Here is a 26291-nt window from a genome sequence, read left to right as displayed (position 1 = left end):
AAATAAAAAAACGAAAATGTAGAGCGAACAGAACTTGCTTACGTTATCACAACTTATGCTCGTGGTTTCTTTTCAGTCATCCTTTGCAACCTTTGTAACCGGGGAATTAGGGACCCACAGGTGTCCCCAATTCCTCAGGTGCGTAAGCGACCTTTAAAAGGCGCACTCTCCGATAGAAAGGTGCATCGCCCTACGGAAGCAACGCACTATGCGTTAATCTTTTTCTTTTATTCGTCTCTTCTCGTCCACCTAGAAATTTGAAATTAACTTCGGCCAATCTGCCCAACAATCTCAGCCCACCCAGCTTTTTCTCGCGATTTCATCTTACGGTTTGCAGGGAGGTTATTAAAGACGGTGAATGTTCTGCGCAAGGGTTATCGTTGCTAAGCTGCATTTCCACCTTCGTTGCGGCTGATTTTTTTCTAACCAATCATAGTTGTTAGCTTTGGTATACTTCTGATAAATCATCAATGTTGTTATAACCAATGCAGTGTCCAGAATCCGAACATACTGTACCCTTTTTAGGTGAACCAAGCTGGATCATTCGGGGAACACTGTGCACTTTTACATCTTAAGCTATTATTCTTCGACAAAAAATGCGTCATGTGACCTTTCACACATCAGTGAAAAGCGTTTCCTACGTGCAAAATAACATTGAACGGGTATCACGAGCTGTGGGAAATATGTAAAAGCTTGCACAGTGTCACCTATGCGAACCGTTCAGCCCATTTCACACGTCCTGTTTAAAGCACCGTATAGCACGGAGCCTTCAGTAGCAAACATAAGATATCTGTCAGCCCCCAGTTATAGCATAAATACAGGGCGGCCTATTACTTCGAACGTTTTTTCAAGTTTGTGATGGGCTAAATGCTGGTTATTTTATAATTATAGACGTATTCTGCTACTTGGCAGGTGTTCTAATGCCTGTATGTGCATTTCCACGCTGAACTAAGAGCAGCACTATTTTCACGTCGTGTGTTAGTCACGTGGGAGTGGAAGGCGAAAATTATTTTGGAGGAGCTGTATCTCACGTCCAAGATCATTCAGCCGACTGCGGTAAATAAGAGAAACTACAGAATTTGGTATTAATATTGCAGTGAGATAAAGCTGCGTGAACAGGCCGTAAAACATTTGTCCAAATACATTTATGTTTTGTACAACATTGTTGAGTGTCTAATGAAGCACTCAGGCTGTCCAAACAAAATTATTGCAGCTGGAGAAACAGCAACTCCCTTCAACGTTGTATGTTTACCAAGAACTGCATAGGGTGCAGTTTTCGCCAAAGGCCTTTCGTCGGATTTTAGGATTTTTTCCGCATATTTCTTGTTGCCGAGAGTACGCGGTGAATTATAGCGGAAAATGCGACTCGTGGAACATGCCACATAGCTGTCATCATCACTGTACATTTATCATTCTTTGGAATTAAGAGGTTCGATGGTGTGTCCAACGGCCCCGTTCCCTGGCGGCTAACCCGGGGTCGGTAGTTCGGCGACAGCAGTTTTTTTTCTCGAGCGGCTTACCGAAAGAAGGCGTCCTGACATCAGCAGTCGCTGGGGAGCTCATGAGAACTTCGTTCCCACATTGGGCCGTAGCTGTGACTATGACGCAGTACTTTGTGTCCACGGCACTCTCGAATTCTACCCAGGTCTTCGTTGTCTCGAACTCCATGCAACCACTCACACCTTCGCCTTCAGCGCACGTGGTGAAGTAGTCACACACCCTTATTTTATAGGCGCCTAAAATTCCGGACACAGCTTCTGGCGCTTCCCACTGCAGTCTTGTCAAGGATGGCGATTTGACGATCATAGTAATGCCGGCAGGCGAGTCTGGGTCTGAAAAACGAAGACAAGCACAAGTTGAAGCTTTGACTGAACAGCTACAAACTAACCAATATTACATCTGAAAAAAAAAATTCACGGTTTTTCTTGAAGCCGAAAGGCTCAAGGGTACCATTTCGCAAAAAAATGTTGTTGTGGTTGTATAAAAATGTAAACAAAAAAACGTGCGTGGTGCGATTGGATTCGAACCCGGGTATGCATAGTAGCAACCCAGTGCTCGAGCAACTGTATCTTCGAACGGTTGCTCGCACAGAATGAAAGTTGTCATTGTTATTAGGTGTAGAGTACCTTATGACCGCACAATGTACGTCCCCGTCCGTGCGCATAGCATTTACAATCGCAAAAAATAACACAGGCACCGGCAGAATTCGAGCCTGTGTCCGGACAGAGTTAGTGTCAGTCGTCTTACCCATTGGGCTACGACCGTGAGTTTTTTTTTCTTTAATGCATATACATTTAAGGGAAAAAAACTCAGACAAGACAACACACAATATAAACACAAACAGACAGCAATGGGTAAGGACGTCAGTTAACAGAGGTGGGCACCATTTCAAAACTCAGGCAAGCAAACGCACGCATCCAAAAGATGCAGCGACTCAGGTGCATCACTCTGCGCTGCATAAACGCTCCGTACCAACGCCGCCTGTTCCCGAAAATATGCCCTTGGTCGGCCTAGGAGGTTCAGCATGCCGATCAGTCATGCGGCATTTTTACAAGCTGAACAATCCTAGTAGAACAAAAACGTCATATGGCCCCCGATTAACATCCTCAAATGGCAAGAAGCGAATGGTGTAGGGGGTGATGTCAATGTCATTCTTTAGTGTCCGTTGCAAAAAGTCCCAGAAAAACACCGCGTCACGGCACAGCGCAAAAAATGGTCAATAGTTTCTGGTTTGTTCCACAAGCGGCAATTGTCTGACCAAAGGATCGACATTCCTTTTTCGCGCAGCCATGTTTTAACTGGAAGCGTTTGCGAATGGAGCTTAAAGAAAAGTTAGCAACCGAGAGTCAAACGGCTCACTCCCTTGCCTGTAACGGTGCGGAGTACCTTAGACACCTCCAAATGTCCGTCCGCGTCCATCCGTGCGCACACCACCATCATGCGAAAATCGAGCGAAATTCGATTTGAGCCGTGAGTTGCAGTTTCATTTAGGAAATAATCAAGGTGCAACTCACGGCTCAAATCGAATGACGGTCGGGGCGCAAATCGGATGTCCTTCGGGGTGAAACTTGTATGTCATTTCGAGCCCCCGTACTCCGCAGCCTCGCTATCATCCACGGAGTGGAAGTGCTGCCATTTTATTTTCGCCATGGCACATAAGCATTTGGGGTATTGGGCAGGAGTCGGGAGCTTTGAGGGGCAATATGCCCGCTTCACAAATTTAAGGAAAGTATGCATCTGAAACGTAAAAGCTGCGCGATTGCCGCGTGGCAGCTGAATGTTACGGCTCGTGGCTACAACAGGTGCAGACCTCCCTAGCAGAACCGCGATTCTAGGGAACGTAAGCGGTGTGCCATTCTGCCAGCTGATGTAATGCGCGGTTTAATACGAAAAAAAGCAAATAAAGAGACGCATGCATGCTGTATCAGAAAACAAGAGCATTTAAGTTTTGCGCGCCAAAAAACCAAGAAACGAAAGTGAGGAAAGCAGTGCAAATGCAATCTTGCAGCGAAGAAGTTGTTCACTAATAGGTGTCGCCATGCGTTCGCTTTTTGTTATTCCTTTGTTTTTAAGAGTCACGGGAATGGTTATTCGCAGTGCAGTGAGAGCACCTAGAGCCCTTAGCCTTTTGAAAAGCCCGACAGCCTTCTCGGCGTCGCTCCCCTTCCAACACGCGTTCAGCTCACATTTTAAAACGCTTTCCTGAACAACAAATGTCGGAAACGCGAGTTAAGAACAGGCAGCACTTTTTCCGTACCAAAATAACTGGCGGTATCGAGCAAACTTCTTAACTTCTTCTCAGCCAATGAAGATTCAGGCATATTTGAGGGAAATTTTAAATGCACAACCGAGACCACAAATGTTACGTTATTAAAAATTCACGTCAGGTTGAGTTCACGAAAACAACTAAAAAACGATTAAAACAGCGTCGAAGAGACACCCGATGAAACTATAACAGATAAGCGATGTCGGCTGTACCGCGGCCAATCCGAACAAAAACAACAGGTAAAAAAATAGGCTGCGTAGCGCTGCAAGCTGCTGCGGTTCCAGTAACTAGGTTCAGGGGGTTTAAACCACGCAGTTGGTCTGGACTGCGAGCGTTCTATATACGTAAGGCCTCTTTTATTTGTCATCTTAAACTGCGCAGGAGCGCTCAAGAGCAGCCCCACATTTTATGTTGAGCACAGAATTTCCATTGTGAGAGCCGTTTTTTACTGCCCAGTGAGCATTCACAGGTGCAATGGAGAGGCAAATTTGAGACCAGGGTTTAGAAAAAAAAACGAGCTTCCGTGTGCCGCCATAGCCCTGATGAGCCAGTTTGGTTGCATAGTATTGTGAACGTAGTCCATGTCGTTTTTATTAGAGGCTTACTGGTGTCCTGGCTTTATAGTTTTTGTCTGAACAAGAACAGCCCGAGAACAGACCAGGGACTGCATTTGCAGTACGAACGTAGGCGCATAAAAATACCCAACGTCACTCAAGCAGTTTTTAGCGTTCAAAACGACGAATCCAGCCTAAAAATACGCAGCGTCACTCAAGCAGCTTTCAGCGTTCAAAACGACGAATCCAGCCTACTTTCAAGCAGACCGTTGAAATAGATTTCCCCGTGCATAATAAGCATTGCGGAATCCTCCCCTTAGTTGAATGAAGGAAGCAAATGGAGTGTAGGAAGGACTGAGAATACGGCCCCATAACCCCCTCCACTCTAGCCTCTATTGGAGGAGAACCTTGAAAGCGATTGTCGCATTTATAAGTATTGCGGTATTCTCCACTCAGCCGAGTCGAGGAACCACATTGATTGTAGGGCAGTCTCAGAATACGGCCGCATATTTCTCACCATTCAGCGGTATTGGTAGCGGCGTTGCCACGTTTGACAATATTTTACTTATCAGTGCGGCATCATTCGCTTCGAAAAAGATGCCTCGAAGCAAGTTACGGCTCGTGAAAATAAACTTATATACCCATGTCATGGTTAAAATTATGAAACAAAAATAATACTAGATTTTTGTACGTGATTAAATCATTATATGCAGCGTATCCGTTGAGCAACACTCACCAATACCTCTTCTATTTTTTAACTTCTTCTGCATAGCAGGATACGAATTTTGATTTATTTTTTTATAAAATCACTGGGGCTGTAGGATGATCCACTATGTGTAACTATTTGTATCCTTCTGAAATGCTTACGAGCAGTCAAAGGTTTTGTGAAGAGTTCCACCACTGCGTCTCGAAATAGGAACTTCTGTGGGATTTATTGCACAATGATATGAGGCAAATAATTTGAATTTCCCAGCGCTAGGCGACATTAGGTTTTTTGACAACACTAGCTAGCGCACGTCCTCAACCGCTGTTGAATGACAAACTTCCGTGCCGCACAAACAGCTTCGTTATTACTAACATAACAATAAATACCGGTTCAACATACGTTCTCGTGTGATATGACAGCTCAAGCTATCGCGCTGAAGGAAGAAAGAGAGCCAGTAGTAATTAACATACTGCAAGAAAAACACAGAGACTTCAAACTCTTACCTTTCCCGGGTATGAAAATGCCCGGAAGGGTGACTCCTGGCGTCGTGCGCTCAGGAGGTCCGTTGATGTGCGTCCGTATTCTGAAGGTGGCGTTCGTGCAAGCGTCCAGGTGACCGCAAGTGACTCTCGTTTGCTCGGGGCGAAGGATGGTTCCGTTGGCGCACGAGCCAACGAGGTGAGGCTGGGCTCCAACCGGGGATCGACCGTCGGTCACCTCGAGCACATAGTAGTCGAATCGGCCCTCAGGCCGGTTCCACGTGACTGTGAAGGAGTCCTGGCCCACTCCTGCTAGGCTCAGGTTGGCCATCTCAGGGGCGTCTGCAGCATGATTTGCGGATGATTCATTTTAAGCCACGCCTGAATATCTAAGGTGTTCTATGTTTTTTTAAGCGAAGGCTTTTTTAGAGGGACTAATGGCGTTTTGTCAAAGGTCTACCGCCTTTACCAATACATTGGTTGGTGAACCAAAAAGCTCTGGAAGGATCTCTGGACACAAGGCGCGTGCGTGAAAGCGGACCTCCATTGTGTCAAAAGAGTTACTTGAAGATCGCGAAAAGGAACGGCTCTGGATAAGACAATACAGGCCTCGGTCATGAAGAAGGAGTACTATAGTATACCCTCATCTCGTAAACCACGTATCGATACACATTAGGTCATTCGTGGATGCATTTATACTTAGTGCGCGAAAAACCGTCGCATAGGTTCGTTATTCGTTCGCGATGTGCGTCTTTGAAGGTTTGGAGGTCGATTGGACGCGCTTTCAGCTTTCTCGCTTCCCTCAATATCCTTTGGGAACGGACGATAATTTGTTCATGTTTGCGAGCAAAACGTCGCGGTACTACATCTATGGCTGAAGCGTGAGGCACTGGAAAACGAGGTCGCACAAAAGTCGCATCCCGTGTGGTCACAATATAACTCTAACTCTTATTAATTCGGTATGCAATTTCATTACATTAGTTAATAATATGCGCTATTTTCGAGAAAAGAACAAGCCTTATACCTCAAGCTTTTATGCCTTCCCGCTTGGACATGCATTTGACTAAACTAGCTATTAATGTGTGTGTTTTCCCATATGACGGCGGTCGTGAACGTTCAAGAGTACTACAACTCCGCCATAACTTTCCCATATATTATGAAAGCTTCGGTGGTCATCCTCCTCTGGAGAGTGCAATGGCTCAGATTTTTTTATTTATTGATCCATTTAGTTATTTATTGTTCGGTTCATGGAGCGCATCTTGTTCAAGGGACATTTTTCTGCAATTCCCTGCCTGTCAGAATCATCGGCTCGATAAAAGCCTTCTCTCCTAATAGTTGCAGATTCGAGAAAGAAATGCCGCATTTCTATTTGTGCCAAGCCTGTGCGCAGTTGCTCCCTTTACCAAAGCGAAAATTTTAGTATGCTACATCTTTCCAGGTCCATCGTCGCTTTGCAAGTGACCTTTTAGCGACCAGCGCGCAAGCTGCGCCTTTCTTATCGCATAGCTCTCTCGGAGTTACGCCATCACTCATCATCCTCATCATTATCAACATCCTCTTGAACAGCCTGCCTGGGTCCACTACAGGACAAAGGCCTCTGTCAGTGACTGCGACCCGCTTCTGCCCGGCGTTGCCCGAGTCCCTTCTTCGCCTCCGAATTTTCTTAGTTCATCTCTCCATATAGTTAGTGGCCTTCCTCTTCTTCTAGTCCCGTCTCTTGGTGTCCGTTTTGTTGCCCTCGTGGTGCACCTGTTGGCAGTTCGTCGTACTACATGACCAGCCCGAGTCCATTTCTTTTTCCTAATTTGAAGTATGATATTGTTTATCCGAGTTTGCTCCCTAATCCAGGTTGCTCGTTTCCTGTCACTAAGCTTTATTCCTATAATTACTAGCTCCATGGCAGGTTGAGCGGATCTACGTTTGCTTCCTAGTTGTCTTGTAAGGCGCCAAGTTTGCGCTCCGTATGTCATCACCGGCAAGGTGCATTCATTGAATACTTTTCTTTTTAGGGAGAGTATTAGCCTACTTTTGGTTATGCAAGCGCTTGCCGAATGCACCCCAAAGCAATCCCATGCTGCACCGGATTTCTTTCTCGTAGTTGGGGTCAGCACTGACCTTCTCGCCTAGGCAGTTATATTCTTCTACTTGTTGCAGTGTTTCTTTACCAATGCTGAACCGACGCCTTGAGCATGTTTATCATAAATGTAGATTTACTCATATTTATCTTAGGCTCCACGGCAAAACTCTCTGATTGTAGTTCTTAATTTTTTTTTTAGTTGTTCAGCAGATTCACAGAGCAAGACTATGTCGTCTGCAAATCTCAGATGGCTTTTAAGTATTCCCAGTTCATCCGTTAACGTAAGTTTTCCCAGTCCAGCTTCCTGAATGCACTCTCCAGGCATGTTGTGAACAACTTTGGCGAAGTGGTATCTCCTTGTCGCACCCCTTTTCGGATCGGGAATTTTTCGGTATGCACATCCAGCGTTATCGTGCCCGCAAATTCCTCATATATGTAGCTAACTGTTGTTCCTTGTGATCCCCCTCCTTCTCTGATTGTTACGGGTGGTAGTGCCCCATCAGGCAGTTTTGTTCGCCTTTAGTCATGCCATCCACGGCAGTTTCGAATTGTCTAAAATAAATGGACAACAACAACTGGGATCGTGGGTATATCTCTTCTATTTCTTGGTTCATTAAGGCACCAATCAATGCGGCGGTGTTTACTGAATCAAGCTCTTCTTCATAATCTATAAATGTCATGTAAAGCGCCTTATTATAATGTGCGCATTTTTCTATTGATTGGTTGATGACATTGATGTCATCCATTGTAGAGTATCCTCTTCTAAATCGAGCGTGCTTTCTGGGTTGCTGGAAGTATAGGCTGTCGTTAATGAGCTTAACTATTACCTTGGTAAACAGCTTGTATACTACCGACAGAGGCTGGTGGGTTTGCAGTTCTTAAGACCTTTGTTATCTCCCTTAGTGTGAATTTAAACTATGTTGGCGTTTTTCCAGGCTGTGGGTACATTGAAAGTCCTTAAACATTCTAGGAATACTTGCGCGAGATTTTATAGTATTGCATCTCCACCCTCCTTTAGAAGGCCTGTGGTTATGCCGTTCTCGCATGCAGTTTTCACTCTTTTGTTTCCCTTAAGCGCCTTTTCTGGTCCCTGTTTTGTTACTGCTGAAACATCGCAAGCTCAACTTGCAGGCTCAGTAGATTCCCTTGGTGCGACGTCGCTCGCGCATAGTTTGGTGTAGAATGGTTCAGCTATTTTTATTATCGCATCCGTTTTGTGCGCAATGTTACCCTATTCTTATCTAAGGGTGACATTCTGTCTCTGCCAATAGGCAGTTTCCTATTTGTTGCCTTAAAGCTTCCTCCTCTTTCCAACGTTTCCTCGATGACTGCGATGTTGTACGCACGAATTCCATTTGTTTTACTTCTGCTTATCAATTTTGATAGCTTCGCTACTTCACGTCCACCCACCGTACTCGACAGTTTCATGTTCTGACTCTTCGCGATAAGGTTTTTTGTTCGCTTAGTTAGTTTTCCCGCTTGTTTTCTACAGGCTGCTTCTGACCCTTCGATTGCTGTGGTTAGGTTGTCATTTAGTTTTTCAACACTGACCTCGTTCTCACCGCCTGAAAGCGGAAATGTCTTCCGACGTGTTCATTCAAACTTCTGCCTTCTCTGTCTGACTGACTTGATGCTCGTTTTATTATTCTTTGTGAGTTTCCTTCTTTCCCTTTCTAGAGTTTCTCTCACTTTGCTTCTAACCATCCTTATGATCACTGCACCGAATCTTGCTTAGGACTCCCACGTCCTGCCTAGTAGTCTCACTTAGAATGAACTCAATCTCATTTTTGTCACACCGTCGTGGCTTTAACGTGTTCATTTCTTACACTTTCGTTTGTGGAATAATTTGTTCATTAGCCTAAGGTTATTTCCCTCCGTAAATTCAACAAGTGTGTCTCCTCAATTACTACGAGCGCCTATTCCAAAATTTTCACTGATTTTTCTCCAACTCTGTACCTAATTTCGCGTTAAAGTCTCCCATCACAATTGTGAACTGTGCCATTCCCTTATTTACTGCTGACTCGACGTCATCGTAGAAGCTATCTACGGCCTCATCATCGTAGCTGGCTGTGCATAGGCCTGTACTAAATTTAACCTGTAAGGCTTGTTTAGCTTGATCACAACTGCTCGGAACCTTCCATTAACATTGAAGAATTCTTCCACGTTACCTGCTCTGTCCCTGTGGACCCGTGCTCTTTGTTTTCGTGAGGTCCCTGATAGCACAGAACATGTCCGGTACTGAGTTCTATGAAGCCTCCTCTTGTTCTTCTGACCTCACTTAGCCTAACTATATTTAATGCCTGAGACCACCTCTGATACCACAGCTAAGCTTCGCTCGCTAGATTGAATTCATGCGTTGAACGTTACTAAGGCGAGGGTAAAACGCTTCTTCACCCGCGCTTGATCCCCAGCGCCATTTGGGTTTTTTGTGCATGCCCTCACCGCAAGAGAAAAGTTTCCTCCAATCATCCCTTACATAGAGCTAGATGGCAAGATGCGATTTCTCAACTAAAGACACACGAAACACTGTGGGCATAGTCTTTCCTTCCGATCGTGATAACTACGTTTGGAAGTGCTAAACCGGAGCGATTTTATTTTATATTTCATGGTACAGTTTTGCTCCAGGTGCTGATAAAACCTGTGAAGTTAATAGAAGCAGCCTGATACCTTAGCTCCTGACGTGCACGTGGCCACTAAACGAATGCAGTTTGTTATTCAGGTCAATAATTGCTCAGGCCACTCCGAAAATTGGAGTGTTCTGACTTACCGCTAGTTTTGTTTTTGTGTAATGCTCAAATATGACCACGAATAGGCGCCAAATCTTGTAACAATTTTCGCGAATCGTAAATGATGAAGGCAATCTTACCTGGATATGTTTTCTCCTGAAAAAAGAAAGAAAACAAGTGTTACAAGTTGCTTTCCGGTATGCGACACTTTTCCGCATGCTTTGAACTGCTCCTGAACAGCCCAAACTGATAGCGCTACAAGGCGACGTAGCGTGACATGACTGAAAAAGACCCTGCAACACTTTCTTGAATTTTTTTTAAATCTTAAAAGCTTGCTGAACGTAGTCAACCAACACATCCAGTACTTACAATAGGGGGTCACAAAGTACCTCAGTTAAAAAATACTTCTCTGTGCCCCTCTAACAACTTAGATACGTGCTCAAAAAAATTTCTCTAGTTCCCGGTCTTGGCGGTCTAACAGCGCTCGAATTACGTCATTAAGCACTGTCCCGGCTGTTGGCTGGTTTTCCTTGAGTTGCAGCAATTACCGCTTTCGATAGCCACTTAAAAAAGAAAGCCCTAAAAGCAAAGCAGAAACGGAAGGCGTGCCTGCTAAGACAAGCAAATCACGCAGTTCCAGGCCGTGCTGGCGATCACTATAGCTTTCGCAGTCCTTCACGACGCGAAGAGAAGGGTTCCATAGTTATGTTGGAGTGTGAGGTTGTAGCTAAAGAAAAAAAGAGATTCGGTTACAGCTCTGCTTTTTGTTTGAAACAGTTCCAAAAGATGCTATGAAGGCAGGACAATCAACTATGGATACTTTTCCCCAAACCCCGGCACCCGTGGCGATATTTTGTCTCAGCATGGAGCCCTGACATTTTAAAACCGAAGATTTCTATGCCTCCCTTGTGCCGTAGATCGTAACAACAAAACTTACTGCAGCAAAACCAAATTCACCTAAGTGGTTTTCACGAAGGGCACATAATGACGATGGTGATGAAACATGAGGCACCTCAAGAAAAAAAAACGCTTTCCGTGGTCGGATCGTACCTGAGTTTCTCACGTTGAGAGGCTGACGTCTATCCAATTGCGCCATTGTGACACGGTCAAAGCCGTTGGAATTTCTAACTTTGAATTGCACTCAGGTTCTATTGCAAAAATCTTCGCGCTTTAGTCATTTCCGTCGTAAAAAAAGATTTATTTATTTATTTATTTATTTATTTATTTATTTATTTATTTATTTATTTATTTATTTATTTATTTATTTATTTATTTATTTATCCTTATTTCTAACTGCTTCTCCCTTCGCAGAAGTGGCGACAGGATATGGGGAGTGCATGATTTAAATACGTAGAGAGAGAGAGAGAGAGAGAAACAACAATGCTACCATACATGGTACCCAATGCTTGGAAAACAATGTGAAGAATTGCTTTACACCCCAAAACTTAATCGGTTAATCGACGCAGTGAATTTTGAAGAAGAGGTCATTCAAAGTGAAATACATTACGGAGTTATGGGATCGAATTATCCTGAGCCGATACAAGTGAAATGACTTTTACATATACACACAAAAGCACAGGGACAGGCTGCCAAGTACAATAGATAATTTACTTCATGACGTTTACCCATTCTCCATGTCCGATAGATCCGATAAAAAGCACCGAGTTGTGCGCAAACAACGTTATCATGCCGGCAATTTCTATCGCCGATAGTGAGTGGGAAGGCAAAAGGCAAAGACAGCTAGTAAACAAGTAAGATCAAATCTCGATACAAAAGCGCTTCCTGGAGGCATGCATGGTGCTATCAACTGTTCAAGGGCTGGCAGGCGCCAGAAACACAAGGCACGAAGCATGCCTGAATATGCGCACTGCTTAAATTATCCTTCCTTTACACTGTCGTTCAGCTAAGCTGCTGAACGATGAAAAAGCACGAAACGGTATGGTTAAACTAAACATTCTACGTCGTTGCTTCGTTTGAGGCCGCAAGGCATTGGAGTCTTCGGACAGGCAACGAAACCTATGAAAAATTCTTCCGAATAACATATTTCAACAATACTAAACCCAAAAGTGCGTCAGAAAAAAGCACGAGACGACCCTTCTTGAAGCCTTTCAGGTCACTATACTACGGGTTTTCGAAGACATACATAGACAGTCTTAATTGCTCAATGGCCAAGACGTACTCCTGAGCCCCCAACAGCACATTCAATTCCAGACCAAAAGTGTCGAAGGGGGCAAAGAACACGAACGCTCACAAGCATGAGAGAACGGATAATGTTGAAAAACCTGAGGTGGTAAAACTATTTAGGACGCAGGCACTGCGGCTAATCAAAATTCAATTATAAGGATAATCAAGGATAATCAAAATTCAATTATACATTTATAATTGTAGTGGCTGGGTGCAACCATGTAAAATACACCCCTTTAACCATCGCCCGCAAGAAATTTTGTAGAAAAGTACCAGGCACGGTAAAACACACGGACGTAGAGAGAAAAGTTTATTTTGAATTGGCCACAAAAGCCATCGAGAAACGTAAGTACCCTTTAATCTGTAGATATATTTATCGAAAATAGTACCGGTGGCATTGAACAAATTAACACTAGTATACTGTTCATATAAACACAAAAAAACAACGAATAACTGAAGATGTTTTGTTTTAATGCCGCAAATAAAACTTTCCAATATTACAGGCGGCATCTGTATCGAAGCTGCTGTCTGACATTACGGTGGTCGTTATTAACATTGTTGCGTAATACCAAAAGTAACCAAACTTGCTGAGGTACCATTATGCGACGTGTGTATTTCTCTCATTGGGTACTGTTGTGTCAAAACAGTCGCAAATGTGGCCAAGAAAGACGTCAAGGTATTGTCGAATATCAACAACTCCATTACCATTCGTGTTGACGAGTTCTGCGCGAACCGCTCCCCTTAGTCGAAATTATTTAGACGCGTCTCATGCTGCACTGTTTCTGTGCGCCTTTGGCCTTTGTACAACGAACACAGAACGCAGGAATCGTGGCGATAACAAACCTGCCGGAATAAGCCGACGGTATTTTTTATCTGGTGTTGACCGCCGTGCTCCGAGCAGGCGAGAAGTAAAATCGCAGCGTTCGGGATTCTTCCCCGCTGACAGTCACAAAGATAAGAGCGACGCGTGCATAGAAAAATGCACCAGCCTTTTTTGAAGGCATGGAGCTTTTCTACACGTGACAGAAATATCCTCTTACTCGAAGCTGAAACGCAGCGCAGCGGCTACTGCCCTTTTCAAAGCGAAAATGCGTGGGAGCCAAGGTGCTCTTATGCATGCAAACCCTTTCACTTAGTATATAGCAGTCGTACGAACGATTTTCTTCCAAAAGTTTCGTAAGCTTTAACCAGAAAACTGGGCGCACACATGTAAAATGGCGAAATGATTCAGGCTTGATAAGTTGAAAATCCACAAAATGAATGATTGTCAACGGAAGAGCAGCGAACACTGGGGTTCTGTGTGTGTGGTTGCGTTAAAACAACCAAAGAAAGTCGACACGCAGAAAAATGTAATCAATGCAGGTTCCTTAGAAGTCGGCAAGGGGCGCGAAAGGAGAACTCCACAAATGGGAGAACTCCACACTCAAGACAAAATCCCGCCGACGATCGTGGCTGGTTCCGTTCCGCGAATTACTGCTAATCGAACATTATACTCCCTTCGTGAATTTTAGTGTGTCTGCGGGCAATACACTGTAGCGATTGCTTTTGGCCTGGTTATTAGCAACAACAGAATGGGTAACTTTACACACATTTTTTATTTAGTTACAAGATAGCAGGAAATGAACTGTTTCTTCGCCCAAACTACCAACAAGGTACACCACTTAAATGTTCGACGTTGCTAACGCCGCCCTTTTCAGAAAGTCCTGAAAATAGTACTGCAAGCGCAATACAAAACAGCAGGAACTGAACGGTTTTGTTGTTTCGTCTAAACTAACAACAAGCTACACCACTGGAGACTTGCTAAACCTTCAGAACGGCCGTGCTCGTGCGTAAATGAAAGTTGCGGCGGCGCTGCGTTTCTATAAACAGTAAACTAACAATGGGACAACAGGTTCACCGTCTGCGCATGGCCGACTACGCTTTTTAAGCACTTCACTGATAACGATGCCAAATGGTGTCGGGTTGGATTGCCAGGTATACCTCCGGCGCATTGTGGCCATACTGGGAAAAGGATTAAGCCGAAGACGGGTGCGTTCTCGGGGGATTTTTGTTTCGGTCGTACAATCGTACAAAACCATGAAAATTCGGGAGTCTCCCGGAAAATTCGGGAAACCCGGCAGGTATGGATGAACTCACATCGAGTGCAACTCCACTGACTAGGACACACCCGGGCTTGGCATGCTCTAAGGCGGTAATCACCCCCTGACAATTAGACGCCGCTGTCACGGGCACCCTCGGCGCCGCTCGGTGGACACCCGCAACAAAGGTGCGGGTGTCCTCCGCGTCGCGCACAAATACGCGACGTATCGGTCTTCCCAGGAAACGATGAAAAGCGGAAAGTCTTCCCGCGGCTGCTCCTGGCGCCCCTCGAACACGTCATCCCCAACGGTAGGAAGAAGACAAGCAGGCTATACAACAATAATCGCGCAGATTCCCGTGGTCTTCATTGATTGGCTTACGTAGTTGAGCTCAGCACCGCGTGTCCCCGACAAGACGTTTTCAACCGAACGCAATGTGCGCTGCTCGAAAAGCGGGAAACATCACAGATGGGCCTACGACTTCGCTACAATACTTTGCCGTGTGCTGTGTTCAACATATCGCCACTAATCCTAAGCGCGTTTGGTTAAGCAGTGTTCAAAAAAGGGCTATCGTTCGATACATTTCTGTCTTCTTATGCGCCAACGCGCCGCAACCAATGCTTTCCAGTGGGAATGGGAATTCGTGCCCTGGGTACTCGCTTCGTGCAAAGGAACAGTGTGCGAATATGGACTATCAATGCAAAGTAAGTAAACATACAAGTGAAGTAATGCCTCAATGGGGCGAACACTTCACAATTGCAGAAAAGAGTTTGCTGCCACCAGAAGAATATTCCAAGTGCTAACAGCGACATAAATAACGAATATTTCTTTAATTATCTCTAATACAGTGTGCTACGCACCGGCAGCACGCTAATGAGGGCTTAAAAATCATTTACGGGAAGCCAGTCTTAACATACTTCTAAACATTTTAAACACAAAGACAGGCGTTCTACCAAAGCATTAGACTTTTGTCTTCACAGTATTATCGGAGGGCGAGTGGGCCACCTAAGTCTCATGTAAGGTGGCCGCCTCTAAGTACTTACAGCGCCTTTTTACCATGATAGGTAAAGGGAGGAATCCTTACGGTTTTATTACAGGTGGTGACAAAACTTTCTCCACTGATTCTTTTGTCACCGTTGCCAAAAAGATCATACTCTTCGATTTTATCGGCATTGCTTCAAATATAAATTTTTTATTTAAATAGCTGATGCATTTTCTTGGATGGTAAAGTATAGATGTTATTAAAGTGTGTTTTAAAATAGAAAATGGACGCAAAAATTTCACGTTCCTGTTTACATACGATAGAACCTTGTGGTTCATCTCATGATAACGAGAAAACGATTGCAAAAGTATCGATCTTATTTGTAGTTCGGTATCGCCGCTCTGTAGACCAAACGGCGGCTAAAGAGTAGGGAGTGGGGTAGGGGGGGCGGGGCTGTTCGTTGCTGAATTTTCACGACGCCGCTGTTATATTAGAGACGAAAGATCCCGGACACGAAAAATCCCGGGCCATCTCCACCAACGTGAAACCTGGGGAGGGGCGAAGCCTGCAGTGTGCAAGGGTATTCTTGGCGCCTTGGCGTTTTTGCCAACGGAGATCAAACCGTTGGGGCGGGGGGGGGGGGGGGGTTGAGTTATACAGGTTTGCTCAAAAGTGTCGTGTCTTTGGAGCTCGAAGCTGTCTAGCACGAGGCGTAAAAGAGTGTGCCGGTGCTTTTTAGTGCGCGTTTGGAAGCGCTCCAGGGCGAGGCGTAGACTGTGTCCCGGTGCTTTTTTTAGTAAGCGTTACGTTCTATCGCGAGGCGTAAACACGACGATAACGACGACGACTGGAGACACCAACAACCCCAGGTCCCTAAGGGGCTTCGCGACTAAAAGTATTTTGCTGAAACTCTTTTGTAACTCGTCTTAACAGGGCCAGAAGCGACTGAACACAAGAACTCGACCTCAAACATATACTGCAATGAACCTCGATGAAATGAACGCCCACCTAATCCTGCAAGGTCGTGCTGAAGTGAAGTTAATGCCTTGAGGAGTCAATTTATTAGGGTTGAGTTGAAGCGACAAGTTGGAGGTTGAGAAAGCAAAATTACGCCCACCTCCCCTCGCGGGAACCCTGTGTAGATGCGACGCATCGTGGGTTTCCCTCGGCGTTTCCGTTGGGTTGATTCTCCCATCGCGTGAAACGTGCCATGAACGCGTACGATGCATTTCCGCCTACTACGGGGTTCCCGCATCCCGTTCACGTCGCTTTGCAGCCTCATCGTCGGTGGTGCTAGCAGTTCTGTTATTGGGCTGGCCGGTGCTTGTTGCGGTTGCGCCGACCATCGCGATAGCAGGCTTGTTAGTCTCCATTCAAAGCAACTTTGGACATCGGAGCACCGGCGCTGGATCGACGGAGCGAAGCGGCGCAGGTACCGCGTTGTATACCGCCGTATAACGGTGAGGGGACTGAGAGAGAGCAGCGCATGCGCATGCGTTAACCGGGCGCTAGCGCACGCCGACGCACAGCTGGCATTGCGAGGAGCGAGCGCTAACCCGCAGATAACACTGCGGGGAGAGCGGCGGAGAGCGCATGCGCAGCTGGCGCGGACAACGACGACGCCGGATGGATGGAGGGATGCATGCATGCATGGACAAGGCGGGTGAATGATATGCGTCGCATCTAAAACATGGAAGTTGATAATACGCTGAGGCAGACTACGCGCAGTTTTCTTCACGAACGTGTGCGGTCTTTGCTATTTAAATACCGCAAGAGAAAGTAATGCATACACTAATAAAAAGGCGCTCACACAGGTGATGATGTGTGCGCAACCATCAGTATTGAATGATGACAGAAAAATATGGCTCGGGATGAGACAAAGACTTGTTTAAACAGTGTGACTGCCCTGTTATGTTTACGCACTGGATCGACCAGAAGCGATGAAGGCCCACTTTGGCGATATCAGCTAGCTGGGTGTAGGAACAAATGGTGCCGGAACAAATAGTCCCGGAAAAAATGGCCCCGGAACTTATGGTCCCGGAACAAATGGTCCCAACTCCAAAGTAGGAACAAATGGTCCCAGACACCCCTTCGGGCAAAATGAATCTATGAAACTCCAAGTGGGTTTTAGATGCGACGCATCTCATTCACTCGCCTTGTCCCTGCATCCATCCGGCGTTGTTGTCGGCGTCCACCCCTCCCCCATTCTCCTCGCCGCGCCAGCTGTGTTCTCCGCCGCTCACCCCCTCTGCTCTCCGATAGCGAACACTCTCTCGCGAGGGGCATTGGATTGGATTCGATTGGATTGGCTTGGCTTGGCTTGGCTTGGCTTGGCTTGGACTGGATTGGATTGGAACTCTGCGATGCTTCGCATCACCTCAGGGTTCCCCTCGGTAAGGTGGTATAATTTTTTCTGATTACATTTGTTGCACCTTGCTGAGGTGCAGTATCACCTGGTCTCTTAAAAAACTCAGTAAATCGGCGAGCGCAATGCACCAGTAAAGCTCTATGTTGACTGACGGTCAGTAGTACCGGCTTACTCACATTTTTTGATATTTTACATAACTTCAATAAACCCGTCACTGCAAATGGGCTTAACGCACAGGCTCAATTGGGACTCGCTTCTCAAGCGTTTATAAAATTTTCTATCCTTGCGAGTATTGCACGTCAGCTAGCTTAATTTAAACAACAGTTGTGTTGCTCGGCTTCAAAAGAAAACTGCATTCACAAAGAAAAATATGGCAGGTTGTTTCCTATACGCCGCGCTTCATAGCCCAGATTTAACCTCAACGCACAACCTCCTCACACCTCTTCCATATTTTTAAATCGAAATAAGTAATCTCTGCCGCCGAAACAACTTGGATCAAGCAGCGCCATTTATTTATACTAATGTGTTCACTGCCACGACTTGCCTCGATGTACGCAATTGACAAACAATTCCCTCAAAATAACGCTATCCAACCTCTAGAACACTGGGAAACAGACGCAAGAAATATTTTCCAATATTACCGCGGTAGTAACTCTGAGCACATTGTTGTGCACGACTTCGCCAAAAGTAACTTCGCATCAGCTTCAGATTAGCACAAAAATATCCGTCTTGTGATCGACGTAGCTCCGAGCGTCAGCACGGCGTGAAGTCAGGGATAAGCTGAAGATTTACATATTCAGCTTATCCCCGACCTCGCGCCATGCTTACCCTCGGAACTCAGCTTAGAAGCTTACCGTGCTGACCCTCGGTGGTATAAGTGAACGTGCCTACTAACGCATCTCGCTCAATCGCGACGTTCTGTTCAGGTTGAGACATTAAAATTAATTTTCAGGTGTAGTTGGCGTTACCTCATTTAATAAAACACACTACCTTTATGATCACAACAAGCATGTTCTACTAATAGCTTTTTTTTATACCAAGTGATCAGTAAACAGAAGACCGCTAGAAACAAACCAGGCCGCATTGTTTTGAAATAGCAATCGTCACAACGCTGTCACTTGGGCCATTAATACGTGCGCTTGTAGTGAGAACCTGCTATTATGCTTCTAGCAATCAAACGTCACCAAAGCCACCAAAATCTTGTATTTACTGTCCTCACAACAAGCATGTTCAAATAATAGCTTTTTTTTATACCAAGTGATCAGTGAACAGAAGACCGCTAGGAACAAACCAGGCCGCATTTTTTTGAAATAGCATTCGTCACAACGCTGTCACTTGGGCCATTAATACGCGCGTTTGTAGTGAGAACCTGCTATTATGCTTCTAGCAATCAAACGTCACCAAAGCCACCAAAATCTTGTATTTACTGATCTAACAAAAGCCACAATGAAGTCAAATGCACACAGATACTCGTATGCACGACAGACACAACGAAGCATGATTGAGTTAGTTGCCTTTTTTTTCCCACGAGAGTAAACGCGCAAACTCGATAGGGTTGCGTGTGCTGTAAACACAATGTTTAACCAGCTGTCTTGCGAATATTTTTGTTGTGTACAGCTTCATTGGCGATGTGAGGTGAGGCGTGCGGAATAGGCAACCTAGACCGACAGCAATTACCTGCCCGCGTTTGTGTTGAGTTGCAAACAACGATACCCGTTTATTGTTCAATGCTGAAGCATCCAAGTCTAGGGCTGGACGAAGGCCCACCTCGCTTTTAAGATATTTCCAACGTGATTTAAAACTGTTTTCGCGCCTTTGCAGCACACTTGCATTACACCCTCCAAAGTAGAATCATAGCGATAAGCTATCATAGTGATAAGCTATCATAGTGATAAACTATCATAGTGATAAGCCATTATTTCTTTGTTTATTAAATCATACGATCAATGAAACAACAGAAGATCATAAACAGGCGCACACTGGGCGCCCTGTTGACTACTGCTTTGTGCTTGTAACAGGTGTATGATGTATGACTTTACGAGTAGCCGCAACTGCAATGCCTTGGCAAGATTATGCAGTTATAAGGACATTAAGAAGGCCACCCAAGCGCTGATAAAGCAAGAAACCGCTCCTAGTTTGCGGTAAGTTAAAAGGTATTGTTTGGGTTATAGAAACCTTATATGAACGTTCCCCGCTTCCTCCGCACTTCGAATGTACTGCAGCAGTTGTGGGTTCTACGGGTAATCAATAGTCACGTTCCTTTGTTGTGCGCAGTTGTGTTCCAAAAATTGTGCTCTAAAAAAGAGTCCTCTTTTTATTTGTGCCTAAAGGAGAGCTACACACCAGCTTGGCCCACGCTTCCTTTACGGGTTACTTTTGACTGCCAAAGTAAACAGGGAGTATTTACAGAATTTCTGGGCAGACCAAGCCTAGAGTAGCACAAGTGAAATCTGCAGACCACAGTTGGACCTCAGTGCTGCAACCGTGGTTCAAATTTCACAAATGTCTCAGTGCGGTACTGATCGTTTTACCTTCTGGATAAGAAAAGGCTTCCAATGGGTCATTTAGAAACGCCAGCTGTGACACGAAATAACCGACCTCCTACAGAGCAACATTGAACAAGCTCAAAAGGAACAGGACCAATGAAGCGACTGTCTCGTGTGAGAGCGAAGGCCCACCACTAGCACACGGTTGGCAGAAAAATTCCACACGTGCCCCCTAGGTGTAGGAATGTGGCTGCTGCACTCGGTGAATAAAATACATACAGGAAACACCTTCTCAAAAGGCGTAAGGTAAACCGGACGCGCATTACCATCACGCAGCCAATTCCCGCAAGCAGGACGTGCATCAATCGTCACGGAACAGCGCATGCCAAATGTCGCCATATGCACAACGTGCTAACGCCTGAGTGCTAACGCCTGAGTCCTAACGCCTGATAGAAAATGTGTGCCGACTGCCGTGCCTACCGTATGCCGAAATGCGCGTTTCCCGTTACGAAAAGTAACGCCACGTACAACAGCGCTCATTTTATGTCTGCCTTGAGACTCGCAGTCATAAGCTCGGAGCAATGGCAATCGGCAGTTCAGGTTTCCCCCAGAAAGCCGTCGATGGCATCAAATGCGAGAGCGCTTCTTGCGGTTGAACACGTCAGAAAAGCCAGAGAGGAAGCAAGCGGGTCGGCGTTCATAGCCCTCACCGCGCACATTCCATTCATCCTTAGTAATGCCAGGCGTGGGCCTCCGTCAAAAGAGCCTGCGCGGGCATGTGTCCGGTGGCGGATGGCCCTTCACATGTCCACGAAAAAAGAATTGCCCTCTCATTTGTCCCTAGGCCTTCACAACTGAAGGACATATACGTGGCTGAGGGGTATGAAACAGTGCGAACAAATACGACGACACAGGATCAGACAGACACAGTGCAGTCACCGCTTTTCTTTTACACCGCACTTCTCTCGTGTCCGCGTGCTCCTCCGTCGCCGTGTTTTTTCGCGCTGTTTCGTGCTCAGTTATGTGCCAACTGGCCGCCCAACAACACGTGGATGAGTGGTTTATTTCGCTTTGGAAGTTACTGAGCCATGCTTTTGGTCTCTAAAGCTTTCGAACTAGCAAAAGCATTATATGTTTTTTTCAGGTATGTGCTAAGTGTGTAACACATACACGCCGAAAAATATATGCACGGTGTGGAAACTTTGGTGTTAAAAGGGAAGCGTCCGAGTCAAGCCGTTCATGACAGCTTTTCCTGGAGTTACTCCGTCATTATCTCTTTGGGCAGAAATAAAGTTATTAAGTTATTAATATCACTCATAAATGGCCTTCCTTGCCAAAAACAACAACATCATATTACAAAGCATCAAACTCGAACTCTGTTGCGATGTTCAGCAGGGGTCAATAGTCGGTGTGACAAAAAGCTGACGCAATTTACAGTGACCCACCTGACTTGAAATCCTGTCCATGGTGAGTCAAGTTTGCTGTGCTTATATCTATAGTTTATAGTTCTGTGCTGACGTCACCGTGCTTGTGCGGGAGACCGCGTGTGGAGACACATGATTACAAACAGCTGTTCTGCAAATTTTAAATGAAATAATAATATGACAGAAAAAAGTCACAATAAACGCACAGACAGAAGCAGCAAAAAAACAAAACGGGCCCCATGCCTGTCCTGGCTGACTGCAAAAGCGTAGAGGGAGGCTGTGAGGCAACACATGTGCAGTTCTATTTTTCAGTTCCCTGTTTGAGCTGCGCGCCTGTCTGTATACCCTGCTTTCACAAGAGAGCAAGTGTCACGGAACTGGGTAAAATGCTTATTCCTCCTACTTGAAATTTCAGCCATCAAAGCAACGAAGTGAACCATAAAGTAATTCTGTCTTCCTCAACTCAACCTCCTATGCAGCGAGCAGTTCCTATTGAAATAGGTCTCAGCAAAACTTCTTTCTGAAGTTGTGACCCAATCGGCTATTACGCCAGCCACTACATCGCTTTTGGGGATGTTGTCAGCGGGCCCTTGCGACAGCCAACCGCGGATTGAAAAACTGTAAAAAGCCAACGTACAACGCAAATAGTTGCATATCGTAGTTAAGCGACGACAAAAGTTATACTGGGATATGCAAGTAAAAAGCTGACGTAAGATAAACGAGGCCCCAAATAAATAAAATGTCGGATTTGCCGCGAGAGATACATGCGAACTCAAAAATATTGTGAATGTTGGGAATAGCCAGTGTGGGTTCAGGCAGTCATGCGCTTTTAAAATAAACGAGAATATTCCTTTAATTGACCGCTGCACTTTCGCGTTAGCGTTTTCAGATTTCTAAATTTTACCCTCTTTCGTAGTGGCAGAATTGAAAATGCCACGCGACGGGCTCTCGGAGCACTCAGCTACGAAGTAGCTGAGCCAGTCCTTCCGCCCTGACAACCCATGACAGTGGATGCACAAGTCGCATCATGCCTCACACTTGCAGAAATTTGGCTCCATAAACTACTAATCTTTCGCGTGCTTTAAACGAGATGCTTAAAGATATCAATAAGAGAAATCCTAACGTCGCTGTAGAAACTGCCTGGCAGGAGAGAAAAAATAAACTGCAGGTTTCCTGCTCCATTAACTTGTTAGCAGTCCTCAAAAGTATTCTACAATGCTCATAACTTCCTTTCCCTCCGCAGCGAACGGTTGCACAGATTGAGCAAGCTGCGAGTTGTACTCAAGATGACGTGATGCTTCTTTTATCGCCCCGCTTTCTCTTTGTGTTATCGGCAGCGCATCCAGATACCGCTACCCCCTCCACGATAAAACAATCCGCTAACGTAGGCGCGCCCCGCTCTGCCATCGGATTGAAACAACAAGCTCGGGAACTCACCTTCACAACGCTCAAAAGCAAGCACGTCGTCACCACAATGCACGCGATGATGAGGCAAGCTGGCAACACAAACTTCAAAGTTCTTGTCGTCGTCCATTGCCTCCTTTCTGTAGGAGCGGGTGCCGGCAACTGCTGCGGTGGCGGTGCGGCAGCGAAACCCGCAACCTCCAAAGCCTTTAGCTGCGATGCAGGGCGCACGCATTCTTCATACGGCGGGGGTCGGTCTTTCTCCATGTCCCAATTCCTAAACTTTAGGTGCAGCCTCCCCGAATCCGGTTGCGGGGACTGTCTCGTTCACAAGCACGCAAAGACACAATCCAAAGTCACACAGGCTACACTTAGAAGGTCTGGCGTGCTTGGTCGTGAGTGCAGAGACTGACTTGGGCCCGACGCCCCTCCTTCTTCGCGGAAAACACAATCTCACTTCGTTTCGTGTTCGGAGAGTCGTATGGCAGTTATCACGTAAAACGCGGGCAAGAACTGCACGCCGGAAGGGGAAAAAAAGATGTCACGATCGTTGGACCACACGCCGGCGAAGTTGTACGTCGTTGTATGCCGTGCCTGACGGGACTTCACGCGAGACTGCGCCCACTTAATGCGGTCAACTCCGAAGCCGTCCTTGACGCGCCGAACGCGAGCACAAACGCGCGCTCAAAACAACGCGGTTGCCCGGTCTGCGTGCGGCGCCGCGGATCTCGATGGATGCAGAGGCGGTGCAGCGGAGAGATACGGAGAGGAGGCGAGGGCGATAACACGCGCCGGGGAAACGAAACGCCGCGGCCGCCGCTGACGAGCAAAGCCGTTGTGTCGAGGGCGACCGTTGCGTCATGGCGGGCGCTTGGCGCGGAAGCGAAGCGAGCGGTACATCCTACGCGGGAAAAACAGCTGTGCGGCCTGCTAGTGCACCTTCTCGATTAAGCGGGAGCACAACATCACGCAAATTTTTTGCGTTCTCTCGACTACGCTCGCCTACTCACATCAACGCCGACCAGTAAGTGTGGTTGTGTAAATTAAAAAAAGGTCCCAGAGGCCCAGCAAAGACGACCAAGCATTAAAAATGGCAACAGAAAACGAACAGGCTGTGTGCTGGTCGCAGTGAAAACACAGTTCCATACGCCAAAGGCCGGGTGCAGACTGTTTCCGCAACTTTCGTTCCCAACAAGTTTCCGCAAATTTCCGCAACAACTTTAAAGAGTGGAGTCGTTTCATGTCTCAGCCAACCGAACTGCGTGACATGCGGTTTTTGTTTACGTCCATAGATCACGATATGGCTTTTGCGGCGGTAGTCTGATCATAGCCTAAGGATCCTGTTACTATTCACCGGTGGCGGATATACGGGAAGGGGGGATGTCTGCAAAAGGGCCTTCAAATTGCGACCGCCAAAGTTACAGTGCCTGCAATCCTCCAATCCTCCTCTCATTCCTGGCTATGTTCCAAAGAATCTGCCCCCGTTCCCACGATCTCCAGGAGGTTAGCCTGGACGTGGCCTCCCGCTTTAATCTGGCGAAGAGCATGGGTTTATAACAATCTTGACGTGGGTTAGAAGCTTAACATTTAGCTGGCGAACGAACGAAACAAGTGAAAACCATTTTTTCGTTCGTTGTTTTAATCTTCAGTTTCCACTAGAAAAAATTCAAACACTTTTCACCTAACCAGAAAGATGGTTGAAACGGAAACCTTCCTCCCATGCAAACTGAGTCACAGTCACAATCTAAAATTCAAACTCCTTCCACCGTGTAGGGATAGCGCAATCAGATAGACGTCGGCTTCCTAACGAGTCCTAACGAGAAGGACGAAGGTTGGGTTACAACCACTGGAGGCGTTTTTCTTGAGGCGCTTGATGTGTCTTCTGTTAACATCCTCGCCATTTTGTGAAGCCCATTGTGTAAAGTGCTGGCGCGGTATCGTACACCATCAGTGAGAGATGGAAAGCACCATTGTCAAAAATGTGTATCGATACGTCTTCACTTCTATCGCTGATTTCACCAAGAATTGTGGAAGGGATTAAAGATGGCGGAGGCGAGGGGCAGTACAGGGAGAGAAGCCCGCCAACTGGGTGTTTTCAGCTATGACTTTTTGCCACGTTTTCCATTGTATGCCAGCGTGCCAAGTTTAAAATTTGTGAGCTTAATGCGCGCCATATAGTTCCTTAGCTGTATTGGTCAAATATGCATTAGCAAATCGACTAGCTCTATGTTGCATTACAGGTACGTGTCCGGGTAGATTAGGTGCTCACTTTGTCATGTGCCGGTACACCCTTAAAAAAGGTCGCGGTCTTATTTACAGAGCACTCCAGTTACTTGTCACAGTATCTACTAGGTACTTAGTGCTTTTAGTAACTGATCATGCATAATTTAGTAAAAAGCTCCTCTTTACAATGTGGATCGGCTCAGCGCGCAGAGCGACATAGACACATTCAATACGCACATATCACCCTTAGAAAATGAATTGAGCAAACGCACGAGTGCAAGTATAACTTAGTTACCTCAGGAATTCACCTGCTCTTCTTTTTTGCGTAGACAGCAACGGAAAGAGTGAAAGAGTGATAGAGTCGGTGGACTTGTCGCACAAATCAAATATTTTTGCGAAAATTTTAAAATTATGCATATGAATGTGATCATATCCAAGACAACACGTGAATTTGCAAACACATATTGATCGTGAGGTAGAATTAGAAAAGTGTTGTGGTTATTATGTTCAATAATTCACAGAATTTTTTACTGTATCACACATGCAACACTTACCAAGTCCAGGGTATAAACCAGTAGCAATAGCATTTAGACTCTATACTTGGTGGCAGAGTCAACATACCATTCTTGGGGTAGTAAAGTTCGTAAGGAATGAGTAATTAAATACAGCCCGTTACTACCTGTTTTACCAGCATTTTTGTTAAGAGTGTAGGATTGCTTTAATCGCGAGTTTTTAGTTTGCCATCTAGAATGGCGCTCCTACATATTTTCTGCAAAAATATGTCACAGTTTTTGTTGGTGAGGAGATTTTCCTTTCGCAGGGTTAGCTGGTACA

General features: G+C 45.8%; 1 protein-coding gene across 1 annotated transcript in view; it reads right to left on the bottom strand.

Annotated features, from left to right (window-relative positions):
* The window catches only part of LOC144141080 (uncharacterized), a 29477-nt gene extending 5500 nt beyond the window's left edge, over nucleotides 1–23977 (bottom strand). Inside the window, exons 1-4 of the mRNA XM_077672601.1 lie at nucleotides 23268–23977; nucleotides 10449–10464; nucleotides 5530–5847; nucleotides 1521–1832 (exon numbers count right to left, since the gene is read on the bottom strand). Of these exons, the coding sequence (XP_077528727.1) occupies nucleotides 1521–1832; nucleotides 5530–5847; nucleotides 10449–10464; nucleotides 23268–23501 (880 nt within the window). The 5' untranslated portion in view covers nucleotides 23502–23977. The remainder of the gene's footprint in view (nucleotides 1–1520; nucleotides 1833–5529; nucleotides 5848–10448; nucleotides 10465–23267) is intronic.
* Nucleotides 23978–26291: the final 2314 nt, after the last annotated feature.

This window comes from Haemaphysalis longicornis, unplaced genomic scaffold (genome assembly GCF_048455015.1).
Source record: "Haemaphysalis longicornis isolate Haplotype H1 unplaced genomic scaffold, Haemaphysalis longicornis Haplotype H1 scaffold_6, whole genome shotgun sequence".
NCBI classification, from domain to species: Eukaryota; Metazoa; Arthropoda; class Arachnida; order Ixodida; family Ixodidae; genus Haemaphysalis; species Haemaphysalis longicornis.
This window is presented reverse-complemented; position numbering and strand designations above follow the sequence as displayed.